General features: G+C 46.5%; 2 protein-coding genes across 6 annotated transcripts; both read right to left on the bottom strand.

Moving 5' to 3' along the window:
• Positions 1-1,206: 1,206 nt before the first annotated feature.
• Positions 1,207-13,590, bottom strand: atp6ap1a (ATPase H+ transporting accessory protein 1a). Its single transcript, XM_061695811.1, has 11 exons — positions 13,162-13,590; positions 11,099-11,225; positions 10,945-11,019; positions 10,388-10,581; positions 8,898-8,938; positions 8,726-8,811; positions 5,709-5,858; positions 4,079-4,236; positions 3,440-3,490; positions 2,737-2,974; positions 1,207-1,844 (listed from the first exon to the last, which is right to left on the bottom strand). The coding sequence occupies exons 1-11, from the start codon at positions 13,284-13,286 to the stop codon at positions 1,635-1,637; spliced, it is 1,455 nt and encodes a 484-aa protein (XP_061551795.1). The 5' UTR covers positions 13,287-13,590; the 3' UTR covers positions 1,207-1,634.
• Positions 13,591-13,665: 75 nt separating this feature from the next.
• tafazzin (tafazzin, phospholipid-lysophospholipid transacylase) lies at positions 13,666-23,709 on the bottom strand. Of its 5 annotated transcripts, none has more exons than XM_061695833.1 (12): positions 23,682-23,709; positions 22,961-23,044; positions 22,721-22,829; positions 18,703-18,831; positions 18,580-18,625; positions 17,523-17,608; positions 17,365-17,445; positions 16,771-16,812; positions 16,634-16,696; positions 14,937-14,989; positions 14,774-14,851; positions 13,666-14,058 (listed from the first exon to the last, which is right to left on the bottom strand). In XM_061695833.1, exons 2-12 carry the CDS (start codon positions 23,024-23,026, stop codon positions 13,972-13,974), a joined length of 840 nt encoding a protein of 279 aa, XP_061551817.1. In that variant the 5' UTR covers positions 23,027-23,044; positions 23,682-23,709; the 3' UTR covers positions 13,666-13,971. The 5 variants fall into 5 exon arrangements, with proteins under 5 accessions (XP_061551817.1, XP_061551825.1, XP_061551835.1 ...); XM_061695841.1 differs by lacking the exon at positions 23,682-23,709 and adding an exon at positions 23,570-23,670; XM_061695851.1 differs by lacking the exon at positions 22,961-23,044 and having other exon boundaries at positions 22,721-22,892; positions 23,682-23,706.
• Positions 23,710-23,947: the final 238 nt, after the last annotated feature.

The following is a 23,947-nucleotide window of genomic DNA, read 5'->3' as shown; positions in this document are numbered from 1 at the left end:
GCATCCAACTGTTCGGGACGGAGAGGAGGCCGGCGTCAGACGAGGTCGGCGATGTACGGCGGAGCCGAGGTGTGGTGGGACTACCGGGTCGTAAGGAGACGTTTGAACACAGTCTGCGGCTTGGAGAGGAGCCAAAGTGCTTGCACGGGGATTGGGGGAACGGACTGCCGGCCGGGCAGGTTCTGTCTGGCTGCCGAGTTCTGGACAAACTACAGCCAGTCCGGGACCTCGCTCGGCACTCCGCACAGCAGACGTCCCCAATGTTTTGGCCCCACGCTTGCATGGGGAGCAATATTTTGATGGACTGTCACGGATGCCAAGATGCTGAATGCAGTTGTTGTAATAAGCGGGAGGCCCGCTCTTGTATTTGTTTTCAAACTAGCTGCTCTGATTTTGTTCTGGTCGCTGTCGCCGCTTGTTGAAAATCCCACTACACAAACAGGATGGTCGGAATGCAAACAAAGTTTTGAGAGCTTTTTATCTCCCCCATTTTTCATGTGTCGCCATTAACGATAAATCCAAAATGCAAGTACAACTGCATAGTTTTGCCTATTGTAGTGCTGTGAAGCGCAGTATAATGTAGTACAGTACAGTGTGGTGAATTTAAGTACAGTGCAGTGCAACGTGGTTGTAGAATGGTGTCGTACAGGAATTCCATGACTTCATCCAGGGAAAAACTCTTGCTGCGGAACTTTCAATGAGTACTAAATCCCCTCTTAATTTAACCTGGAACTGATGCGCCCCCTGTTGGTTAGGGCATAGCAGTGAACACCATTATTGGAGCGTAATTGTGTTAAAAAATGTAGCAATTAAAGCGCATAACCTCATTGAGTCATCATCTCCATCCGCCCTGTGGATGCACAAGGGCGTGGCGCACATCAGAAAAGTTCCAGGACTCTTCTAACAAAAGATATATTTCAAATCCAAAATATAGACGACAATTTTCCCCACTGGAGTGGAAGGCACTTTCCAGCATCTCCGGCATCTTTACGTTGTCCACGTCTGCAAAACAAGTTGATGACCTCATTGACCTTGGGAAGAGGGGGGGAAAAAAAGTAACGCGTAGGAAGCTTGCTCCAGAACGGTGATCTTCTTCTCAGCCAGGAATTGTCAGATGCTCGCCACTTGTGAGCAGGCGCCAGTTGTCCTACGAAATGATGTCAAATTTTGGGCAACAGAAAGTTCAGGTGAAAGAAATCCGTCGAAATGTTTTCCATACAGATGAATTTAATGACATTACAGCACCTTCACTTCACTTGTCCAGCAAAATCAAACCAAGTGAAATCGGAAACATTCTTCCCTTCTTCAGACAATATTCCCTTCTCTGAACAAAAAAAAAAAAAAACACAACAGCAGTCAACACAAACACCTTCACCAATAAATTACATTTCACATTAGATTTCCTATTTTCCCACGTGGGACTAAATTATTCCAACAACAAGCTTCAGTTTGTGCCACTCAATAACGACTGAGTGGAACACAAAAAGAAGTTTTAGGATACAGGGATAACACCAGCACTTATTCTATACCACAAGCCAAACACGGATGCGGGCAGAGTGAGTGGGAGGACAGGAGCAGGGGCACAGGGTGGGGGGGTGCACGGAAAGACAGGAGGAGGAAAAGATGGCAAGACTTCACTCCGTCTGCGGCACAGAGATGGCCGGGCCTTTGGGGTCGTCGAAGCGGTCCATGGTGCGGAGCTGCGTGATCATGTGCAGGCCGTAGGTGAGCACCAGGACCATGAGGGCACTGGTCATCAGGCCCATCCAGATCCCCGGCGAGAAGAACCCAGCGCAGTCCGAGGCGTACGAGAACTCGCTGCCGCTCACGTTGAAGCCTTGAATCTGTCACGACACCATCACACCGCTTACGGACGAACGTTTGGAAGGGACCGATATGTAGAATGAGGGATGGGAACCTTTTGCCGGTTCCCGGTACCTGGGAATCCATATCGGTACTCAACCTACTGTTATGAATTTACTAAAGATCGTCTCATACGAATGTTGGACTTGAAACCCATTTGTTCGATTCGAACAGCCACTCCACATGAACGTGTACATTTAATTCAGGTTGCTGCTTCTATGGACGTGTTTCGCCAACGATTTTAGAGGAATGGAACTAGCAGACAATCGGCCAGCTCGCCGTTTCATGCTCTGCTGGCTTCAATGAAATGGAACGTGAAGGAGGCTCGGGGGGTTACCCTTCACATTTTGTCTCGAAACTGTTGGTTGAAAAGTTTTAAAACATTTTTTTTCCTGCATAACGTACTGCACAACAGGCTAGCTGAAAACACAAACTCGTGGAGTGCTTCCAAAGAAAACTTGAGGGCATCACTAAAGCGCTGTTAATGAGCAGCACAAGTGTAACCTTTACAATTCATAGTTGGATTTCTGAAACTTCACCATTGTCACCAGTTTGGCTTGTTTAAAACATGCGGAGCCAACCTGTCATTCAAGTAAATTTTGCCTTTTTATTTCAGTATTTTGTCTCTTTTATTTTATTATCTAATTCAAGAAGTCTGCCTTTTTCAAAAAAGATGAAAACTACTCTGCCTTTTTAGTTCATATTTCATATGGTTTTGATTCTCGAGACTAAAAACGTTGACTTATATCAATATATACATCAACGGTTTTCGCGTTTTCAACCGTGCAAACATGTTTAACCAGCAGTGTACACAACATCGGACGCGTCGTCAAGATGCTACATGAGACGTTTACAGACATAAGACGGTCTTACTTGGAAGTCTTCAAAGGTGACCCTCCACTGATTGGCCGGATCTCTGGTCGAGCGCGGGACGAGCTGCGGCCACCGGAAGCTGCTGACGGACTCGCAGCGGTACGAGTACTCGGCGGGGGCGTAAATGTTCCTGCTTCCGTTAAACGTGGCCTTGGTGCCGTCGTACTCCAACTCCACGGCGTCCAGCGTAAACCAGCGACGGGCCGACACCGTGTAGTGGCGCTGGCTCAGCGCGAAGCTGTGCGGACAAACGCAGGCTTTTTGCTTTTGTACGAGACTGAGGAATATTAGTTTGCCGGTACAGCTATGAAAGCTTTTACGATTTTATTCAGCGTATTATAGCACGGTGTAGTATAGTTTGGTGCGCTGCAGTATAGAGTAATATAGCATACAGTCGACTCCCGCATACGCGCGCGGTTCAGCACCCGCGGATTCCTCTGTTCACCTTCCAATTTTTCTTCCCTTTTTAAATTTGTTTTGATATCTTTTTTTGGGGGGGGCAACAGAAAACACACATTTTGTTTGTTTTCTTTTCACTGAAAAAAAAATATACTGAATAAGTGTGGATATAACACCAAAGAAAGTATTCCACAAAAAACGGGAGTTGGTTCCCCCCCCTCAAAAAAAAAAAAAGACTGTATGGTTCAAAGAGATGTGTGTGTGTGTGTGTGTGTGTGTGTGCGCGCGCGCCAAGCAGACTCACATCAGTTTGAAGTCGCGGTGTCCGAGAATGTTCTCATAATTAAGCGCCAGTCTGCAAAGAATCCCAAAGAAAGGAAATGTTTACAATCACGATAAGTGGATTTCACTCCTTGCCTCAACCAGCAAGGGGGCACAAGTATTGGCACACAAACTTTATTAAGTTTACATACAAAAAGCAGGAAAGGTCACGGACAAAAATGACGAGAGCGCTTTGTTTCTTCGCCTTCTTGTTCATTTTAATGCCTGGTGCCACTAAAGGTATATTACCTGAAGAATACAGCGGACACGACATAAATGCAGCGGATTCCGTAACACTATTTGTCCTATTTGACATGCTTAAGCTTAATTGGATGTTCAGTGATTTTGGTTCATATAAAAAAAAAATATATATATATATATATATATATATATATGGAAAATGCTGAGATATCAGATTTTAAATTAACTTCTAATTATGTAGCAACAACAAATGTACCTTTAGTTGAACCAGACATGAAAAATGGGCAAGAAAGTGAAGAAATAAGGGCAGTGTAATATTTTTTTTTTATATTTAATATATTCAATAGGTGAATTCAGCACTGACGAAGGGCAAATAGGCCTTTTCAAATAATGTCCAGATGTGGCTATATCTTGGTGCTACCTTGCTTTGGATTTGCCACAGTTGGAACCGTGCAGCTTCGGACTGACGCCTTCGCCGAAGGTGGACGGGGTGAGGTCATGTGACTCCCAGCGGCCGCTGCGCAGGATGCTGACTGACAGGCCTTTGGCCCACAGGAGGATGCAGCTGCTCTCACCTTCCTGCACGCACAGATTTGGAAATACTCAGTGTCACTTCGGGCCATTCTTTTCGTGTGTTCCAGAAGTATGGCATTATTATTACTGCGTAGAAGTCAAACGAGTACAATAATCTCAATGGATTTGGCGCCAAGCGACACGGTGGACGACGGGTTAGAGCGTCTGCCTCACGGTTCTGAGGACCGGGGTTCAATCTGGGGTTTGCATGTTCTCCCCATGCCTGCGCGGCTTTTCTCCGGGCACTCCGGTTTCCTCCCACATCCCAAAAACATGCGTGCTAGGTTGATTGAAGACTCTAAATTGCCCGTAGGCGTGAATTTGAGTGCCAATGGTTGTTTGATTCCATGTGCCCTGCGATTGGCTGGCGACCGGTTCAGGGTGGAACCCCGCCTCTCGCCCGAAGATAGCTGGGATAGGCCTACTCCAGCACGCCCGCAACCTGTGTGAGGCTAAGCGGCTCAGAAAACGCATGGATTTGGCGCCATCTAGTGGCATCTTGGTATTGAGGAAGTGGGAAGAAACATGCACACCTCCATTTGGCAAGAAAGAGTGCTTTGCTGCCATCATCTGGCATTGAATGGCAATTAAAGACCTTTTTTTTGGGGTGTGGGTGGAGCGTCAATTACATGTTAATAGGAAAGCCACTCTCGGCAGGACACCCCGCTCCAGTTTTCCTGGCTGCAGGACACGCGCCACTGCAATATCATTGGCTGCGGTCTACCAGGAAAATCACGCCCTCCTGCTTCCAGACGGGTAAAGAAGTATGTGACTTAAGTGTGGTGGCGCTAATATGAATCCCACTAACCCATCGTAATCCTAACCCATCCGAAAACTAATCTTAACCCGGTCCTAACCTATCCTAGCCCTAACCAATCCTAAACCCCCCTAACCCTAGTCCTAAACCTAACGCTACCAAACATCTGTTTTAATTTTGTACAAATTTGACACGTATTTGCAATGGTCACGGGGCGTGTCCAGCCTAGAACATGAGTGGGATTCCTAATAAGGCGTCAATCACTGGCAAGGCAGGGTTTCATTGTAATAGTCGTAGTAGTACTGTAACGGGAGGAGGTCGTAGAATTGCGTGAGGAGGAGTAGGAGGGGCTGGGGAAAAAATAGGAGTAGTCCAAGTAGTAATAAGAGTAGTAGTATCAGACAGTGTGAGCTCGTGGTCACTTGTTGAGCGGCTATCGTTTCGTTTCCCGTCACAATCGCGGTCCGCCGTGTCGACAGCGCACGGCTCGGATTTGGGACGGGGAATATTCGACATGCTTAACACTGACCGCTGACGGACGCAACAGATTTTCAGAGCGCACGGACGAGAGCAAAAACCCCTCTTGACGCAGCCCACACCTTGATTGGAAAAGGCGGGTTCGACCCAAATGTAAAAATGTTGTGTGGAAACGACAAAGATAAGACGAAGCGGTTTTGTACACACACCAAAAAAAACAACAACAACAATGCGATTCCAAGACCTTGAACTCCACTGGTGAGTAGACGCCAGCCTTCTCCTTCGTTTTCCGCTGCCTGTCGCGCTCTCGCTCGCGATCTCTGTAGCCGCCTCGGGCCTGCAGCAGCGAGCGCCCGCCAGCCAGGGCGGCCTCCGTGGAGAGCGACGGCGCCCCCTGCAAACAAGCCACGCACGCGCGTGCGAGTGGGGTGACTGCTTTTGTTGTCTCTCTGTCTCTCCCCTCACACAAACTACATACAAGCAGGTATTGTTACCGCTGCTGCTGTTTTTTTGCTCTTGCTTTGCGTTGTCTCTCGTTTCTGTCTGTCCTCTTCTAAACCAAGAACCAGGCAAATACAAACCCCAATTCCAATGAAGTTGCGAAAATGTCAATGAAAAGAGAATGCAATGACTTGCATGTCCTTTCCAACCTACATTCAATTGAATACGCTCGAAAGACGAGATTAATGTTCCACGGCGACACATACTTTCGTCCGTGACTTCTTTTTATAGCAAACCTATACAAACTGTTTGAGAATCAGCTGGGCTTTACACGATCAGGATTTTTGGGGCCGATCACCGATCGATAACCGACCACTGATCCGATCGCAAGCTGGAGGCATGTGTCCATTTAAACGACCTGTTCATTTACTGTATATACTTGTGTACTTAATTGCTTAAAACATTATATTTATAATAAATAATGAATCTTTGTTCCAACATGACAGAAATAATGGCTGCTAACTTGCTGTAATTAATTTACTTGACATTTAATTAAATGACTTAACGTGAGAGCATGATTGGACAGAGCGGTGGCATGTTTACGTCCAACGGTTCGCGCTACCGCTAGCTTGAGGCTACATGACGTTTCGTTGCCTGCTTGCGAACCGTATCGTACTCAAAGTACGTGAACGTACCTCAAGCGAGCCTTAAACGAACGCCCTCTCCTGTCCTGAGCACCGGTGACCACCAACACACGGGTTTTCCCATTTTGTCCTTAGAATACAGTCGGCGCGATCCTCTCTCGTTGTTGTCGCCACGGTAACGAGTGTATCCGGTGGCATTTGAGTTGACGTGATAAAGCCCAACGATCGTAAAAAACGGGATGCGGAATACGAGATTTTATTGCAGTAGTCTGACAGTCTGCAATTGTGAAAGAGCAAATTTGATCCGGGCATTACGTGTTGCCTGTCCCACAATTGTATTCTGTTTTTATCTATCTTAAACACAACGTCCCAACTTCATTGGAATTGGGCCTGTGAAACTCAAAAGCTGTCTCGATGTGAAAAGACGCTATCTATCGATGTTCATCTTTACAGTTATGTCTGAGCTTGAATTTCACGGACGAGCAGGCTACCTCTTCCACGCCTGCCTTTCGAAAAACATACTCGATGAATACAGTGCCGTGAGAAAGTGTTGGCCCCCTTCTCAAATTCTTAAGATTTTTGCATCCTTTCCCCACTCTGTTTAATATCATCAAACAAATGTAAGTATCAGACAAATATAACCCAAGTGAACTTAAAATGCTGTTCTTAAATGGTGATTTCATTTATTAAGGGGAAAAAGAACTACTCAGAGTCACCTGGCCCTTTGTGAAAAAGTAATGCCCCCCTGAACCTAAGAACGGGTTGGCCATTCGCAGCAGGAACAACTGCAATCGAGTCTTTTCGAGAACTGGCAATGAGTCGTTCACATCTCTGTGGAGATATTTTGGCCCGCTCTTCCTTGCAGAATTGTTGGATTTCAGCAAAAATGGAGGGTTTTCGAGCATGAACAGCCTTTGTGAGGTCATGCCACTGCATTTAAATCGGATTCAAGTCTGGACTTTGACAAGGCCACTCAAAAACCTTCATTTTGTTATTTTAAGCCATTTAGCAGTTGACTTGTTGGTGTGCTTTGGATCGTGATCCTGCTGCAGAACCCAAGTTCGCTTCAGCTTGCGATCACAAACTGATGGCGGAACATTCTCCTTCAGGATTTTCTGTTCAAGAACAGAATTCATGGTTCCATCAATCACAGCAGGTTGTCCAGGTCCTGAAAGAGCAAAGCAGCCCAAGACCATCACACGACCACCACCATGTTTGACTGTTGGTATGATGTTCTTTTTCTGAAATGCTGTGCTACATTTACACCAGATGTAACGAGACCCACACCTCCCAAAAAACTCAACTTTCATCTTGTCAGCCCATATAATATTATCCCAAAAGTCTTGGGACTCATTCAGGTGTTTTTTTGTTTTTTTTTGTTGCAAAAATTAAAACGAGCCTTTGCGTTCTTTTTGGTCAGCAGTGGTTTCCGTCTTGGAACTTGGATACCATGGATAGCATTTTTGCCCGGTCTCTTGCTTTTTGTTGTGTCATGAACTCTGACCTTAAACAGAGGCAAGGGAGGCCTGCAGTTCTTTCCAAGTTGTCCTGAGTTCCTTTGTGGCCTCCTGGATGAGTCAGTGCTGTTCTCTTGGGGTAATCTTTGTAGGCCGGCCACTCCTGGGAAGGTCCAGCACTGTTCCATGTTTTCTCCTTGTGAGGATAATGGCGCTGCTCTCCCAATGGTTTGCTAGAATCCTAAAGCTTTAGAAATGGCTTTTGTAACCCTTTCCAGACTGATAAATGTCGACTACCGGTACTTTATTTTTTGACTGTTCTTGAATTTGTTTGGATCGTGTCATTTTGTTGCACAATTCATTCATGATTTAACAGGCGCGATGATTACTTTTTCCACACAGGGCCAGGTAACTTTGAATAGTTTTTGTTCCTTAATAAATGAAATCAACATTTAAAAACAGCATTTTCGGTTCGCTTGGGTTATATACGTCAGATATTTCCATTTCTTTGATGATCCTAAGCATTCAAGTTGGGAAACTATGCAAAAATATCAGAATTTGAGAAGGGGGGCCAATAGTTTTTCACGGCACTGTATATTCGTAAGCAGGCGGTAAACAATTGGCATCCGGTTAGCAATCTAAATGTCCACAGCAATGAATGAGTTGAAAAGGTGGTGACAGGAAGCCACGTGTGTTCTCACTGCTGTGCGCAGACTCACCCTGGAAGGTCGCAGGGCGGTGTAGATGGCCGTGTACGGAACAGACTGGCTCTTCATGACACTCACAACCTGGCCCACCACCTCATCTAAAGGACGCCACACGAACAAAGTTGCTCCAGGTTGGCCATTTTTAAAAAGCAACCAAAACACGGCAGGGTCTCGAGTGACTCACCGTTGCCACTTAGAACTTCTTTGGCGGACATTAGATCAGACCTAAAAAAAAAAAAATACATAGTTTCACATTTACCAGTCAAGTAACTCTCAAAGTCTATTTGAGCAGTGATTCCCAACCAGTGAGAGAACATCAAGGGTGCCGCGACAAATTTCCCAATTTCACTTAATTGGTCAATTACTATTTATTTATTATAAATACTATATATTTGTTCATCAACATATAGTGACAGGAAGAATAGTGAAGTACTCTTCCACCGGCGATCCGAAAGTACAATTAACGTTAATTTATAGGTCCCGTATTTTGGCTATTTAGACCTCCACAGTGCGACTAACATGGACTCGGTATAAAAGTGTGAATTTAATTTCAAACAACACTTTGGTTTTGTCATACGAGTGTCAAGGAAAGGCCACTGACAGCTACTTCTGTTTGACCCAGTTTTGGATCCGCTTTGTCCATATTTGGACAAATTCTAAGACCGCCCCCTTTCCTCTGATTGGTTGCCTCCGGGTAGAAGACCCACTTGTCAGAGCACACGTGTTCGTTGTATTGACAGCGCCGGCTCGGGAGCAGAGAGGTAGGCGGAGCTTTTCGCGAGTGACGTCAATAAGCTCAAGAAATTTGAATGACCTGATTTGAGGCCTCTAGGTAGAACATTTTTTGAAAAAAGATGGATTCTTTGGAAGAGGCAATTATTGTACCTTCACTATTACTGCTCCATTTCGTGTATGCAGTGCTCAGATGTTGCTGAACTTTGTTTCTTTTATGTCAGGCACCTTGTTGGGCAGCTAAGACGTTTTGTTGGTTTTTGTTGTTTTCATTTACACAGTAATTATTGTATGATTAATTTTTGCTACAGAAAATAAAAACATGTTTAGTGAGCTTTCGATAAAAGGCAAGGAGCCGCGCTCCGCCCATTGCGCGGTAAAATGCGTCATTTCGGCTACGTCATTTTCGGTGTGCCACGAAGTGGGCCAGTGCAAGAAATGAATTGGGCATTCACAGATTATAAAAAAAATTCAATATTGAAAAATACAGCAAGATTTTGGAGGGGCTGATGGGCTTAATCAGATTTGTGTCATCTCCTCTACTAGTGGCTTGGCTGAAAATGACTTTTTTCAAAAATAATAATAATACAATAATAATTCCGTAGTGCAGGTGTAATGTTCAACTCAACAGGCCCACATTAATTACATTTGCAAGTAGAAATTGAGGAAGAGGCTTATTCGAGAATTTTTGGGTAAAAAAAATAAATAATGCAATTATAACGGGCATCAATTATCTATATCTACTATCGGCCCGATCTGGTCCCCGTCCCCCGCCAGTAGTGGCGGTCCACTGTATATTCTTCTTGTGACATCTTTGGTGGTGTGCCGTGACAGTTTTCAAATGTAAAATAATAATAACAACAAAGTATGACAAACTTTCTAGAGGAACAAGCACTATTTGAGCAACCGCGGTCGGTATTGCGCATTCGCCGGTGTACGCACCCGATGTAGTAGGGCAGTCGGAAAACGAGCAGGGCGGGCGAGGAGGCGTTGAGCGTGAGCTGACTCAGCGTGTCGGGGTCCATGTATAGAGGGGAGGTTTCCAGCCGATCCCGCAGGTGGCCAACCACCGCGTCGGAGGCCGGCCAGGACACGGCCGGAAGCTCCAGGGAGGATGACGACGACCTCAGAGCGCTCTGCGACACACAGCAGCTCGCGTTAGAATCTGCCACTCAAAAACCTGCATGGTCTCTGGAAGGAGAAATACTACACAACATTATCGCCAAAAATAAAAAGCTGATTTTTTTTGTTTTTTTTTTAACAAAAACTCAGTTTTTATAAAAAAATCAAATGACAGTGCCATTACTCATAACAAGTGACGCTTTGTTTTCAAAGTTAGTTAAATATAATGCTAAGCTGGCCACATTGACTCTGCTTTTGTAAACTAGCTTCTCTTTGTTCGCATCCGTGTTGTTGCACTGGCTCCCCCTAGTGTCTGAAAGCCAACAGGACCGAGGAATAGGTAACGAAACACCCGAGAAATAAACACCTGAACGAACCTCCAGGTTGGGGAAAACGCTGTCCTGCTTATTTCCGAAAGCTCCTCCGTACAGCGTGAAATCCTCCACGCTCATCTGGAGGAACAACAAGGGCTGTTATGTGAACATGTTCACCAAAGAGCATACATTCCCTTGAGAATGTCCGTGCATGTACCTTGTCCTGGAGAAACAGCAGCACATTTCTGGGCCCAGAGTTGAGAGTTTTGTCCAGGCAAGCGGCCAGTTGCTGCTGCTCGACAATGTGACCCGCTGCAAGGGCGGGCTGCTTTGCTTGGGGGGTCCTGGACCAGATCCGCCACCACCACAAGAGGAGCAAAAAAATAAAAAACAAAAAAATTGTCACATTAACTCTCCTGTCATGTTTGTTTCTTTGTTACACCAAAAATGTTCACGGTTCAATGTGATCCGCTGAGAGTTAAATCCTTCCATCCATTTTCCGTACCATTTATCCTCACGCGGGTCGCGGGCTAGCTGGAGCCTATCCCAGCTATGTTGGGCCGGGAGGCAGGGTACACCCTGAACCGATCGCCAGCCAATCGCAGGGCACATAGAAACAAACAACCATCGGCACTCGTATTCACACCTACGGGCAATTTAGAGTCTTCAGTTAACCTAGCATGCATGTGTTTGGGATGTGGGAGGAAACGGGAGTGCCCGGAGAAAAGCCACGCAAGCACGGCGAGAACATGCAAACTCCACACTGGCGGGGCCGGGAATTGAGCCCAGGTCCTCAGAACCGTGAGGCGGATGTGCTAAGCAGTCGTCCACCGTGCCGCCCGCAAGTTAAATCATCCAAAATAATAATAATACAGTGGACCCATAGGGGCTGGGCCGGACGGCGAATAGAGAAAATGTATAATTGCATTGGAAAAAAAAAAAAAAAAGGATTTTTTTTTTTTTTAACCCAAAGAATTACTGAATAAGCAGGGATAAACCATCAATAAGCATCTTCAAGTAGGTTCACCCCAATAAAACAAAAAACAAAATAAAAATTTTAAAAATAAGGGGGGGGAGACGAACAAAAATTGAAAGAAAATCTGTGAATAAATCAATCTGCCGATGTCTGTAGGCGGGGCTCCACTGTGATAAATAAATGAACATCGGCTGGCATGGACTCCAACAACCCGAACGAGGATAAGCGGTATGGAAAATAGAAAAAAAAATAATGAATTGTCTATTCATTTGAGGTAAAAAAAAAAAAAAAAAAGTGCGGCACAGAAATGTAAATGTAACAGGATGAGTGTGTAGTATCTGGAACACGGTGGTACTCAACTGCCGTCATCGTGGGACCTGCATTTTCCTTTTGTTGCAAAGTCGCTACCCACTTCTCCAGACGTTTAAAAACAATAAAGAACAGGTTTTGCGCTGATGTTTTACCAAAAGCATATTGTTGGCCACGACGTCGGTTGCTTATTTGTTTATGGAGAAAACTGTTAGCTAAAGTGAGAGGCAGCTACATTTCCTGTCGCTTTCCTAAATTGTTCCATGTGGGAGCTTGGTATATCCCGTGAATCTAAATAAGAGTACGTGCCATTTTCTACTGGCGACCCACTTTTGGGTCCCGACCCACTGGTTGAGCATCAGCCAATAATTATACATTTTTATCTCAGTACGAGCAAGTTAATAAAAAAAATGGTAACTACTTTTTGTGCAGCATGTTTTCTTTCATTGTGCCAGGTTATCAACAAGGGTACTGTCCATATTTGACAGTACAAATCCTTTTTTTGTTGTTTTCTCTTCACTTCTGTATTTTAGTACATTGCAGCCTGTGCTTGACTTCAGTCAATCAGTGCTTCTACTTGGAGAAGTCTTTTTTTTTTTTTTTTTTTTTTTTACAAAAGTATTTGTATCTCCTACTTAAGTTCAAAGTGTGAGTGTACCTCATTTTGAAATTGTCTAGGACCACTGCTTGGGTGGACTCGATACCGCCTCTATCGGTCGCAGCAGTGTGTCGCAGTGTATTACAAACACGACTTGAAGGTGCGAATAATTCACCGACAATTGCACGCAATTCATCCATTTTCGAAAGAGCAATTAACACGACCTTCCTTCTCCTGATGTGGTTTCAGGGGGATATTGGGATGTTTGTTTCCCCCCAGAAGATAAGGATGATGCTGGCTGGGGGTCAAGTGGCTTCCGCGCACGGCCGTTGAGCCTCGTCGAACAAAATCAAAAATCAAACAAACGGGACAAAAAAACGAGCAAAGGGCGCCTCACCATCGGTGCGTCCACAAGACCAGCGGCACCTGCTCGCCGCAGCCGCCCGGCTGGCCGAGCAGGAGGACGACGAGGCCCGCGAAGACGATGATGCGCCGCAGGGGAAGCGTCCCGGTCGTCGCCATCTTCGCTGATCCCGGCGGGTGACGTCACTGGCGGCGGATGAAGCGTTGGCGTCACGCAGGCGTCACGTTTGATGAGATGACGGCGGCAAGCGATACAGTCAATGGATGGACAAAAACAACTCCTGATAATGACGATAAAAATAACAATCATGTAAATAATAAGTTTCAATTATTTCGAATTCTTTTTTTTTTTTTTTTAGAATTTGGATTTTTTTTTCTGGTAGAAAGGTCGACTAATAACTATGATCCTAATCTTTAATGAGCCAAAGGAACACCATCAATTGCGCAGCACAAAAAGTCCAACATGTTCCAATAATCGTGTGTGGTCCTCACATTGAATCGAAGAGGAAAACATGCTTAATATATAAGCACACAAGGCTCCAAATATAAAATCTTTATTGGCATTGACACTGAGCGGGAAGGAAGGAGAAAGCCAACAAGAATGCTTTTCTTTCTTTTTTTTTTTTTTGTCTTTTTTGCAGCAATCAGGACAACAAATACGGACTGTGCTAAAAACTAATCATACACAGAAAGATGAGGTGAGAAGTAATAGAACGCAATCATAAAATGGACAAAGAATCACGCTCATGTGTCCGAACGTAGATGATGTCACAAGATGTTCAGTCGGCATGTTTGAACACATTTGAAAGCGGTTCTGAGGTCCTTTGATAAAAACGACTCCCGCTCAGGAATTGTGGAGCGCCTCAGCCTGGACTTGAAGTCTCTGGAAGTCCGCCTGGATGACGTCCGTCAGCGTTTTTCTCATCTCGAGCTGCAACGGCAAATTGACGGAGAGGATGCGTGAACGTCTCCAGACCCACAACGCAAACGCACTCAAAGCGCAACGTACCGCCTCTCAAGTCGCACAACACAACAGGGGTTGTGCATTTCTCAAGAATCACCAGCATAGGCTCAAGAATTATTTATAGACATTTGTACTGTATATGTTTATTTCTTGCCATTGAAATTGGCTCGTGTAAGGGGCGAATCCGTCTCACGCGGTGCGCCAGCCCTCTTCCCTGCCCAGCTTCCGTTAGATTGACACGCCAGACATCTATTTGTATACAAACATTCAAAAGTCCATTTTCGATAATATGCCCCCTTTAAGAGAAGACGGCGAGTGGAGGAACTGACATCACATTTAAGATTCCGGCATCACCGTCACATTGTCCAAAATAAGGTAGAATGTTTCTTTTTTTTATTATTTTATTGATGAAGAAGAGTCTTTTTACACTTGACAATTAAAAATGTTTGCCCCTTACATTCAATTGCGTGCCAAACTAGTCTAAAAAAATGTGATGTTAGAAGGGGATAAAACCTTTGTTTGCCTTATTTTTTTCCATATATTCCAATAAAAAATTTTTTAATTATTAAACATAGAGCAGGTCAAATTGACCCATGAACACGAATCAAGCATACTGGCAAACTAGTCCGTACAGGAAAGGTTTTATGATGGGTTTCTGGCAGAGGACCCAATCTTGGCTCACCTGGTTCTTGTTGTCCGCTCGGAGCTTTTCCACGAGGTCTTTGAGGCCGAAAGGTTTCCCCACGAGGACGGTGATTCTCTGCGAGCACGCGAAGCACTTATTCGGAAGCCGACGTCGCTCGGGGGCGGGAGATTGCGGGAAAACGCGGAGAGGTTGTTCCTACCTTGCCAATCCGAGGGATGTAGGGGCTCACATTGGGCAGGACATCGCTCAAGCCTGGCACAAAAGATGACGGCTGTTATCGTGTGTCCCGTCAAACGCAGTCAAAACAGCCAAATGGTTTCCACAGAGAAGAGCAGAAGATATGCCTGTGAGTGCTGCTGGATTTTCTCTTTGTATGTGCTGTGTTTATGCTAGTAAACAGTTATTCCATGGTTTAAAATGACCGAAATTGTGACACTTATTTCTGTTAACCTGTCTATGGCGTTTCCTATTGTATGTTAGCATTACACGAGCAGACTTTTGCTATCTGTCCACCAAACTCAACACTGCACATTTGGGGAAGGCAGAACATGTACAAATACGAGCGAAAACAAAAACTGTCCATCTGATTGGAGGAAACTAAACAGGTGGAAAGTCTGCTTTCCATCTTCCGAACTGTTCCTCCACCTGCTCCCTGCTTTCACTGCAGATCACAATGTCATCTGCAAACATCACGGTCCACGGGGATTCCAGTCTGACCTCATCTGTCAGCCTATCCATCACCACTGCAAAAAGGAAGGGGCTCAGGGCTGCTCCCTGATGCAGCCCCACCTCCACCTTAAATTCATCTGTCACACCTGCAGCACACCTCACCGCTGTTCCGCTGCCCTCGTGCATGTCCTGTATTATTCTAACATACTTCCCTGCCACTCCAGACCTCCGCGTGCAGTAGCGCAGTTCCTCTCTGGGTACTCTGTGTCTTTGTAGATGTCGACAAAGCCTATGACAATGTAGCTCCTTCTGACCTTCTCTGTACTTTTCCATCGACATCCTCAAGGCAAATAATGCATCTGTGGTACTCTTTCTAGGCATGAAACCATACTGTTGCTCGCAAATACTCACTGTGATTAGCGGGCATAGCCGCGAATCACATTACCACATAACGCCCTCAATTTCGAGTTTCAGCCTCACCACTCGATCTGATACTCTTTTCGCCTCCAAGACATTCTTAGCCAACTCTTCCTTGAAAATAACCCCGACTCCATTTCTCTTCCCATCTACACCGTGGTCAAATCATTTCCACCCTAACCCCTAAACTTCTAGCCTTACTGCCTTTCCACCTGCTCTCCTGCACACACAATATATCAACCTTTCTCCAAATCATCATGTCAGCCAACTCCCGTGATTTTCCGGTCATAGTCCCAACATTCAAAGTCCCCACATTCAGTTCTAGGCTCTTTGCTTTCCTCTTCTCTTCTCTTCTCTTTCTGCCGAAGAACCGCTTTCCACCGCTCCTTCATCTTTGACCCACAGTAGCTGAATTTCGACCAGCGCCCTGCAGATTAACGGTGCCGGGGGCGGACGTTGTTAACCCGTGCCACGACCGATCCGGTATGGAATTCTTTGAAGGAACGCTCATATTTGTTTGGCAAAGTTTGAAGCCGGATGCCCTTCCTGACCCAACCCCCTGCATTTATCCGGGCTTGGGACCGGCCTACAGTTTGCTCTGGCTTGTGCCCCCCCCCATAGGGATGCATTTCAGTTCTGGCTTCATATAAATAATCAATTTACCAGTATTTCTTTTGAATAACTAAACATGACCCTTGCACATTTCTGGTGTAGCAAAGAAAGAAACACAAAAGAGGAAGGTGGCGGAAGGCGACTGCAAATGCGAGATGATCTCGGGTCGACAAGAACAGCCGTGCGTGGCTCACTCACCCACGTGCCACAGCGGCAGGATGACGGGGTTGAGGGTGCACTCTGCTATTAGGCGTCCCACACCTAAAAGACGAGCACTGGTGTGTGTAAGCCACGTGTTACAAGATGTGCGCACCAACGGCATGCCACGCACTCACCCCATTTCAACCTGATGAATTCTTCACTTGTGTTGATTTTACCTGTCAAGCAACAACATCGGCATTACCGGAAAGCTGGCGTAGAAGCAGCAACCACAAAATAAAAAGTAAAAAAACTGGAAGGTTTTTCACTCAGAAGCCGCACGTTACACAAACTGTGCCGCCTCCTTTGGTGTGCGCGCCTTTAGCCAGACGAGTTGATCGATGATGTCGAGAAGTCCATTTCTAAACTCCAGCAATTCAGGTTTTTTTCCCCACAGAGCAGAGAATTTGCCTGTGGGTGCTGTTGGATGTTCTATTTTGTATGTGTAGCACTGCAACGGTTGTTTGGTGGTTAGAAATAACTGCAATAGCGATGCTAACATCTATGGCGTTTTCCATCGTATGTTAGCATTAAAGCAAGCGGATTTAAGTTAGCCTAATGACAATGGCAGTGATGCTATGTCGAAAGTGGTTTTAATGAACAATTATGACAACTCGTGAAATAAACTGGGTTTTTGCACGATATTCTTGTTTACTGAGATGTGCCTGTACATGGTTTTAAAGCGAGTGCAACAATCCATTCCGCATTCCAAACGACATCTCAAGTCTTACCTTCAGGGAAAATATGCACCCACTCCCCTCTGTTCAACTTCTCCAGAATAAAATCCATGCCTTTCTGGTAAACACCGTCGCCTGAAAGAAGGAAGCCGTGCAACAGCAACGACCAACTGACGAAAAGGCCAGACGACGGAAGCGAAGGCGGCGCTCACCTCTACAGACGGGCACGCATTTTCCTCGGCTGAAGAATCGCGAGTGCAACTCTCTCGTGAAGCAAATGTCCGACGCTGCTGGAGTCCTGTTGGAAGAAAAGTCATTCGAGCAGCTTGTTTCTAAAAATAATAAACCTGAAACCACGACCCTTAGATGGTACATTTCGTGAATTTCAATTGAACGGACCCCTGATTTAACGCGTATCAGATGCAAAGTACTGGTGCAATGAGCCCACGGCTAATTACAACGTGTCCCCCGGGACGCACGCAAATGAGCTATGTGGTCACGAGCGCGCCACTGAGGGGGCATGTGCGAGTTCAAATCCCGGCCCGGAGAGGTAAGTTTAGATAAACTTTCAAACTTTTCAAACATTTTCAAGCTTTTCATATTTTCTTTGTACGATATTGTGTTATTTAGGCCATGGAAAAAATGCATAAAACAATAATTATGTACTATATGGTTGTTTCTAGGCCATGAAAAAAGTGCTTCAATGTAACGGACAATCGGCTGTAACGGACGACCCCCCAATTGGTCCGTTAAACGAGGTTCCACTGTATATCGGCGTTTCCTCTGGAGTGCCTGCCCACCCATTAAGTGTGAAATTACACAACCAAATGAATCTTTTTGTCATTATGTCTGAAAATGTGTCTGCAAACGGGCCCTTCTGCACCTCTGTGCTACTAACACAGGCAAGCCACACACAGTTGAGTCGAGTGACCTCATATGTTGAGCTAGGCTCGCGAAGTTCCAGAGCGCACCATTTCAAAACCAAAAGGTAAGCAAACCTGCAGTGTTAGCCCTGATTAGCGTGAGCGAACAGTGATACCGGCATTACCTTCTGAAAATAATGTCATAATAATTGTGAAAATAAACTGAGATTTGATTTGAAGACCATCTCGCCCAGCCCTACGTTCAACTTTTGGGCCCATGTTTAAATGTTAAGTACCGTTGTACACACACACACACGCACGCACACACAAACTGGGAGTACGTTTCAGGTAAAAATTAATCGAGAAAAATGATCCATGTGAAAGTGGAAGTTGAAGGAAAACTTACCATCGCATCTTGTTAAAGTTCCACAAATGCCTCAGCTTCAGGATGCCTACCGCACACAAACACACACAGAAAGAAATAAACACACACAAAGTTTGTTTATTTTCCTTCCAGGCGGACTCTCACCCCAGACGTGCGGGTCGTCCATACACGACTGGTGATTGGACAGTGTGATAAGGGGCGTGTCAGCGGGCCGCTGGTCGATCAGCTCCAACAGAACCTCGTGGTTGTGCACCGTCAGGCAGTTCATGTGCTCTACGGGAGGAACCACAAAAATGGCGAGTGACGAGAAGGTTCTGACAGGGATTAGGGCACGCTTGCAAAATTGAGGGGAAAAGAATATTGGGAATAACCAGGTAGTTATACACTTGAATGTTGGTTCTTAACAGGGAACTTACAAATATATCCATCCATCCATTTTCTGTACCACTTATCCTCACAAATATATTTTTTCCTCTCCTTGAGCCGTCACCTTATCGTGATGGAGGGGTTTATGTGTCCCAATGATCCTAGGAGCCAAGTTGTCTGGGGCTTCACGCCCCTAGTAGGGTCACCCATGGCTAAAAGGTCCTAGGTGAGGGACCAGACAAAGCACGGCTCCAAAAACCCCTATGAAGAATACATTAACTGGATCTAGGTTTCCTTTGCCCGGACGCGCGTCACCGGGGCCCCCTCTTGAGCCAGGCCTGGAGGTGGGGCTCGAAGGAGAGCGCCCGGTGGCTGGGCCTGCACCCACAGCCCGAAAAGGGTAACATGGGTCCCCCTTCCCATGAGCTCACCATCTGGGGGAGGGGCCATGGGGGTCGGATGCAGTGTGAGCTGGGCGGTGGCCGAAGGCAGGGACCTTGGCGATCCCATCCCAGGCTTCAGAAACTGGCTCTAGGTACGTGGAATGTCACCTCTCTGGCAGGGAAGGAGCACGAGCTGGTGTGTGAGGTTGAGAAGTTCCAACTAGATAGAGTCGGGCTCACCTCCACAAACGGCTTGGGCTCTGGTACCAGTCCTCTTGAGAGGGGTTGGACTCTCTTCCACTCTGGAGTTGCCCACGGTGAGAGGCGCCGAACAGGTGTGGGTATACTTATTGCCCCGCGGATTGACGCCTGTACGTTGGGGTTCACCCCGGTGGACGAGTGGGTAGCCTCCCTCCGCCTTCGGTTGGGGGGACTGGTCATGACTGTTATTTGTGCCGATGCACCAAACAGCAGTTCAGAGTACCCACTCTTTTTGGAGTCTTTGGAGGGGGTGCTGGAGATCACTCCCGCTGGGGGACTCCATCGTTCTGCTGGGGGAGTTCAATGTTCACGTGGGCAATAACAGTGAGACCTGGAAGGGCGTGATTGGGAGGAATGCCCGCCACTCCCCCCCACCCCCACCCTATCAGAACCTGAGCGGTGTTCTGTTATTGGACTTCTGTGCTCACCACGGATTGTCCATAACGGACACCATGTTCAAGCATAAGGGTGTCCACACGTACACTTGGCACCAGGACACCCTAGGTCGCCGTTCGATGATCGACTTTGTGGTCGTGTCATCGGACTTGCGGTCGCATGTCTTGGACACTTGGGTGAAGAGAGGGGCAGAGCTGTCAACTGATCACCACCTGGTGGAGAGTTGGCTCCGATGGTGGGGAGAAGATGCCGGTCCGACCTGGCAGGCCCAAACGTATTGTGAATGTCTGCTGGGAACGTCTGGCAGAAAAAAACCCTGTCAGGAGGAGTTTCAACTCACACCTCCGGCAGAACTTTACCCACGTCTCAGGGGAGGCGGGGGACATTGAGTCAGGGTGGGCCATGTTCCGCGCCTCTATTGCAGAGGCGGCCGACCGGAGCTGTGGCCGTAAGGTGGTCGGTCCCTGTCGTGGCAGCAATCCCCAAACCCATTGGTGGACACCAACGGTGAGGGATGCCGTCAAGCTGAAGAAGGAGTCCTACCGGGCGTTTTTGGCCTGTGGCACTCCTGGGGTAGCTGATGGGTACCGGCTGGCCAAGCGGAATTCAGCTTCGGTGGTCGCTGAAGCAAAAACTCGGACATGGGAGGAGTTCAGTGAGGCCGTGGAGAACGACTTCTGGATGGCTTCGAGGAAATTCTGGTCCACCATCCGGCATCTAAGGAGGGGGAAGCAGTGCACCATCAACGCTGTATATAGTGGGGATGGGGCGCTGCTGGCCTCGACTCTGGACGTTCTGAGTCGGTGGGGAGAATACTTCGAAGACCTCTTCAATGCCCCCGAGACGCCTTCCCATGATGAAGCAGAGTCTGGGTTCTCAGAGGCAGGCTCTCCTATCTCTGGGGTTGAGGTCACCGAGGTGGTTGAAAAGCTCCTCGGTGGCAAAGCCCCGGGGGTGGATGAAATTCGCCCGGAGTTCCTAAAGGCTCTGGCTGTTGTGGGTCTGTCCTGGTTGACACGCCTCTGCAACATTGCGAGGAAATCGGGGACCTCGGCCACCTCTGGATTGGCAGACTGGGGTGGTGGTCCCCCTTTTTAAGAAGGCACGTCCCACTGGGAGGAGACCCCGGGGACGCCCCGGGACACGCCGGAGAGACGATGTCTCTCGGCTTGCCTGGGAATGCCTCGGGATCCCCTCGGAAGAGCTGGAGGAGGTGGCCGTGGCGAGGGAGGTCTGGGCTTCCCTGTTGAAGCCAAAACAACATTCATGTTTTTGTTCTTCAGTAAAGGAATTGAATTTTCAATAAAATACAGGGTGTCCCCAAAAATTTGACATCATTTCATCGTTCAATGGCAAAGCCAAGTCTGGCTAAAATGATCTCAAATTTTCACGAGAAGTTTCACCAAGTTTAAAGAAAACGTACATTTTCTTTCATAATTTAAAACAGTTCCCAGTTTTCTTCATAACATTTCTGTGACATGATTTTGTCAAAATCCAATTAAAGCAGACTTCAAATCTACTAGAAATCCACTCGGTTTTTGGTGGGGCAGTTCTGTCTCATGCAAATGAGACACAGCTCACCCGATGAAAATTATGGTTTTTATTACCATGACAAGAGTGGGCGGAGCTCGGGTGTTTCCAATTTGGCTTTTTGCTCTCAAGCAGCCAAAACTGAAGAGAAAAGCGAGCCTCCAGGGAGACAAAGTGAAAGCATAATTTGTATTTTAACTTATAGATGCAGCACTTCCTCACCATATTATTCAAATTTGAGACCCTTTGAGGATGACTTGGCTTTGTGATTAAACTTTGAAATGATGTCAAATTTTGGAGGGCAACCTGTATTTAAAACTCGACAAAGTGGAATATTCCAGTGATGTTAGGAGATGTGCAGATTCCTCGAGGCGTGTGTCAAGTAACGGAGGGGGGCGTTTCCGCAAAGCGCGTATCGAGGCTCGCTGCGGAAGCGATGACGTCTGAAGTCTCGCTTGGCCGGCTGTACCGCGTGGACGCGAGTCGCGAAGCGCTTCAGGGTTTGCCGCGAGGTTTGACGGCAATCTCAGCCGCTCGTGCAGGCTCCGTTCAAAATGTGTGTGCGTGTGTTTTTCTATATAGAGTTGTGGTTAGCTCAGTTTGGATAAAGACTGTGCAGTTTGTATAGGCTAAGAGAGTTTGGAGCTGTTGACAGCAGTTTGGACACAGCTTGGACAGCAGATAGCGAGCGATTCCATACGCCACTCCTCGGAAAGAGGCTGATGCCCGCTAACCCGGCACCCTGGTCTAATAGCCCACCGGTTGGCACACTCGACTCTCAACCTCAATTTTCCCAAAGTGACAGAAAACAAAAACATGATACAACCTGCCATACCAGCGATGATGAACATTTTAAGCACACGGAATATGTTGAAAAATAATCGATTTTACACTTCAACTTGGGCAATTACTTGGTCAAACATTGTTTTGTAATATATTAGTCATTCACGAGAGCCAAAAAGACGCAAAAATACAACGCAGCACATACTCTATGTGGTAAAGATCCAGCTGCAATGACGCATGGAGAAATGAACCATGAATCCAACCAATGGCTGAAGCATGTTACAATGCTTCATGAAGCTTCATCTCGCCATCACTAGAATATTCTATGGAATCGAAAATGGAAGATTTCCCAAATTTGACATAGAATTCCCCCCTGGAACCATAACCACTGCTAGCCGCATCGCACGCAACTCACTGGTCCACAAGTAGGAGTAGGAGCCCACCATGCCCATGATGAGCGAGCCGGAGAGCCTCCACGCCAACGTCGGGCACTGCGGGAACGGCCACTTGACCTCCAGCGGCATCTCGGCTCTCCACACGCACTACATTCACCTGGCGTGACACGTGGGACGACAAAACACGGGATGGATGTTTTCTGCAACATTGCATATGGCTCTGGAAACACAACCAAACGGCGTACATCGTTTTGGTGGCATGCTGGCTTCTAATAAGGAGAAGAGCACCTGGTGATTGCCATTGCAACCCGGAACACATATCATTGGACCAGGCAGGACACCTCTCGAGCACATTCTGACTGTCAGCGCAGACTGAAGTGGAAAAAGTGCATTCTCTTAGTGTGCAGTACACTAAGAGTGAACACAATCCGTCCCGAGTAGCTGGTTGCCGTTGTGAATTTTGATCTTCATGAATCTGTGAAGTCTCTCTGCATGTTTTGCTTTTATGCAATGATCATGAAAACAAGCCGCTTTGATTTTCCTCCTTCTGCAACTAAAAGTTTAAGTGAAGTCATTTCGTAACAGCCAACGAGTGGTTGTTTCGTTAGCTACGGTATATTATGCATTATAAATTCACACAAAAGACCTGAACTCGAGCGATCCAAGCGTCATTTTCAGAGTGCACAATAATGAAACAATCCCAAAAATATGATCTACTGTGTGTGGAAGTCGCACACACATGAGACAAAGGGCAACAAAAGGCTTCTGTAGGAGTTTGCCTGTAAATATTTGCGTTCGTTGCAGTCATTTCATTCTCAGGACATTGAGTCGATCAAAACTGGTCAGTTCAAGTCAAACTAAAGATTGCTACCGAGTAAACAGTAGGTTTACAGTCACCTCGCAAAACTTCAACGGAAATTCGTAATATGGACGACATATTAATCATTTTAATCACTGCAGTATGAGAATGGTACGCACAAACTAGAACAAATGTAAACATTTACCTCACCTCTTTTCAGTTCACAGGCTCAAGGCGCAACCCGGAAGTGAATTGCCGCTTGGAATTGTGGGAACCGAAGTTCTTTCTCCCACCCCCTTCTCTAAAAGAACAACATGACGCTACGTTGCCTGCGAGGTCACCGCATTACATACGCATAATGTTATGAAAATGTACGGTTTGTTATGTTTTCACAACGAAACAATAACGGAAAAAAAATGTTCACGCTTCACTTCCGATGTTGAGAAACAATGGCTGCTGGGTAATTTATGCTGTGA

The sequence above is a fragment of the Phycodurus eques genome, chromosome 1, assembly GCF_024500275.1.
Source record: "Phycodurus eques isolate BA_2022a chromosome 1, UOR_Pequ_1.1, whole genome shotgun sequence".
Lineage (NCBI taxonomy): Eukaryota > Metazoa > Chordata > Actinopteri > Syngnathiformes > Syngnathidae > Phycodurus > Phycodurus eques.
The sequence above is the reverse complement of the archived record's forward strand: the minus strand, read 5'-3'. Positions and strand labels throughout refer to the sequence as shown.

What these genes read in the sequence shown, in the direction of transcription:
- atp6ap1a (XM_061695811.1), bottom strand. Translation starts at nt 13,286, where the DNA reads ATGGCGACGACCGGGACGCTTCCCCTGCGGCGCATCATCGTCTTCGCG. An exon ending in TGCTGTTTCTCCAGGACAAG is followed by an intron (nt 11,020 to 11,098) that starts GTACATGCACGG and finishes TTGTTCCTCCAG; the next exon opens with ATGAGCGTGGAGGATTTCAC. An exon ending in CACCGCGACTTCAAACTGAT is followed by an intron (nt 2,975 to 3,439) that starts GTGAGTCTGCTT and finishes TTGTCCGCACAG; the next exon opens with CTTCGCGCTGAGCCAGCGCC.
- tafazzin (XM_061695833.1), bottom strand. Translation starts at nt 23,026, where the DNA reads ATGTGCTCGAGAGGTGTCCTGCCTGGTCCAATGATATGTGTTCCGGGT. An exon ending in GTTGCAATGGCAATCACCAG is followed by an intron (nt 22,830 to 22,960) that starts GTGCTCTTCTCC and finishes GTGTCACGCCAG; the next exon opens with GTGAATGTAGTGCGTGTGGA. An exon ending in CCTGCCGCTGTGGCACGTGG is followed by an intron (nt 14,990 to 16,633) that starts GTGAGTGAGCCA and finishes CTTTTGTGCCAG; the next exon opens with GCTTGAGCGATGTCCTGCCC.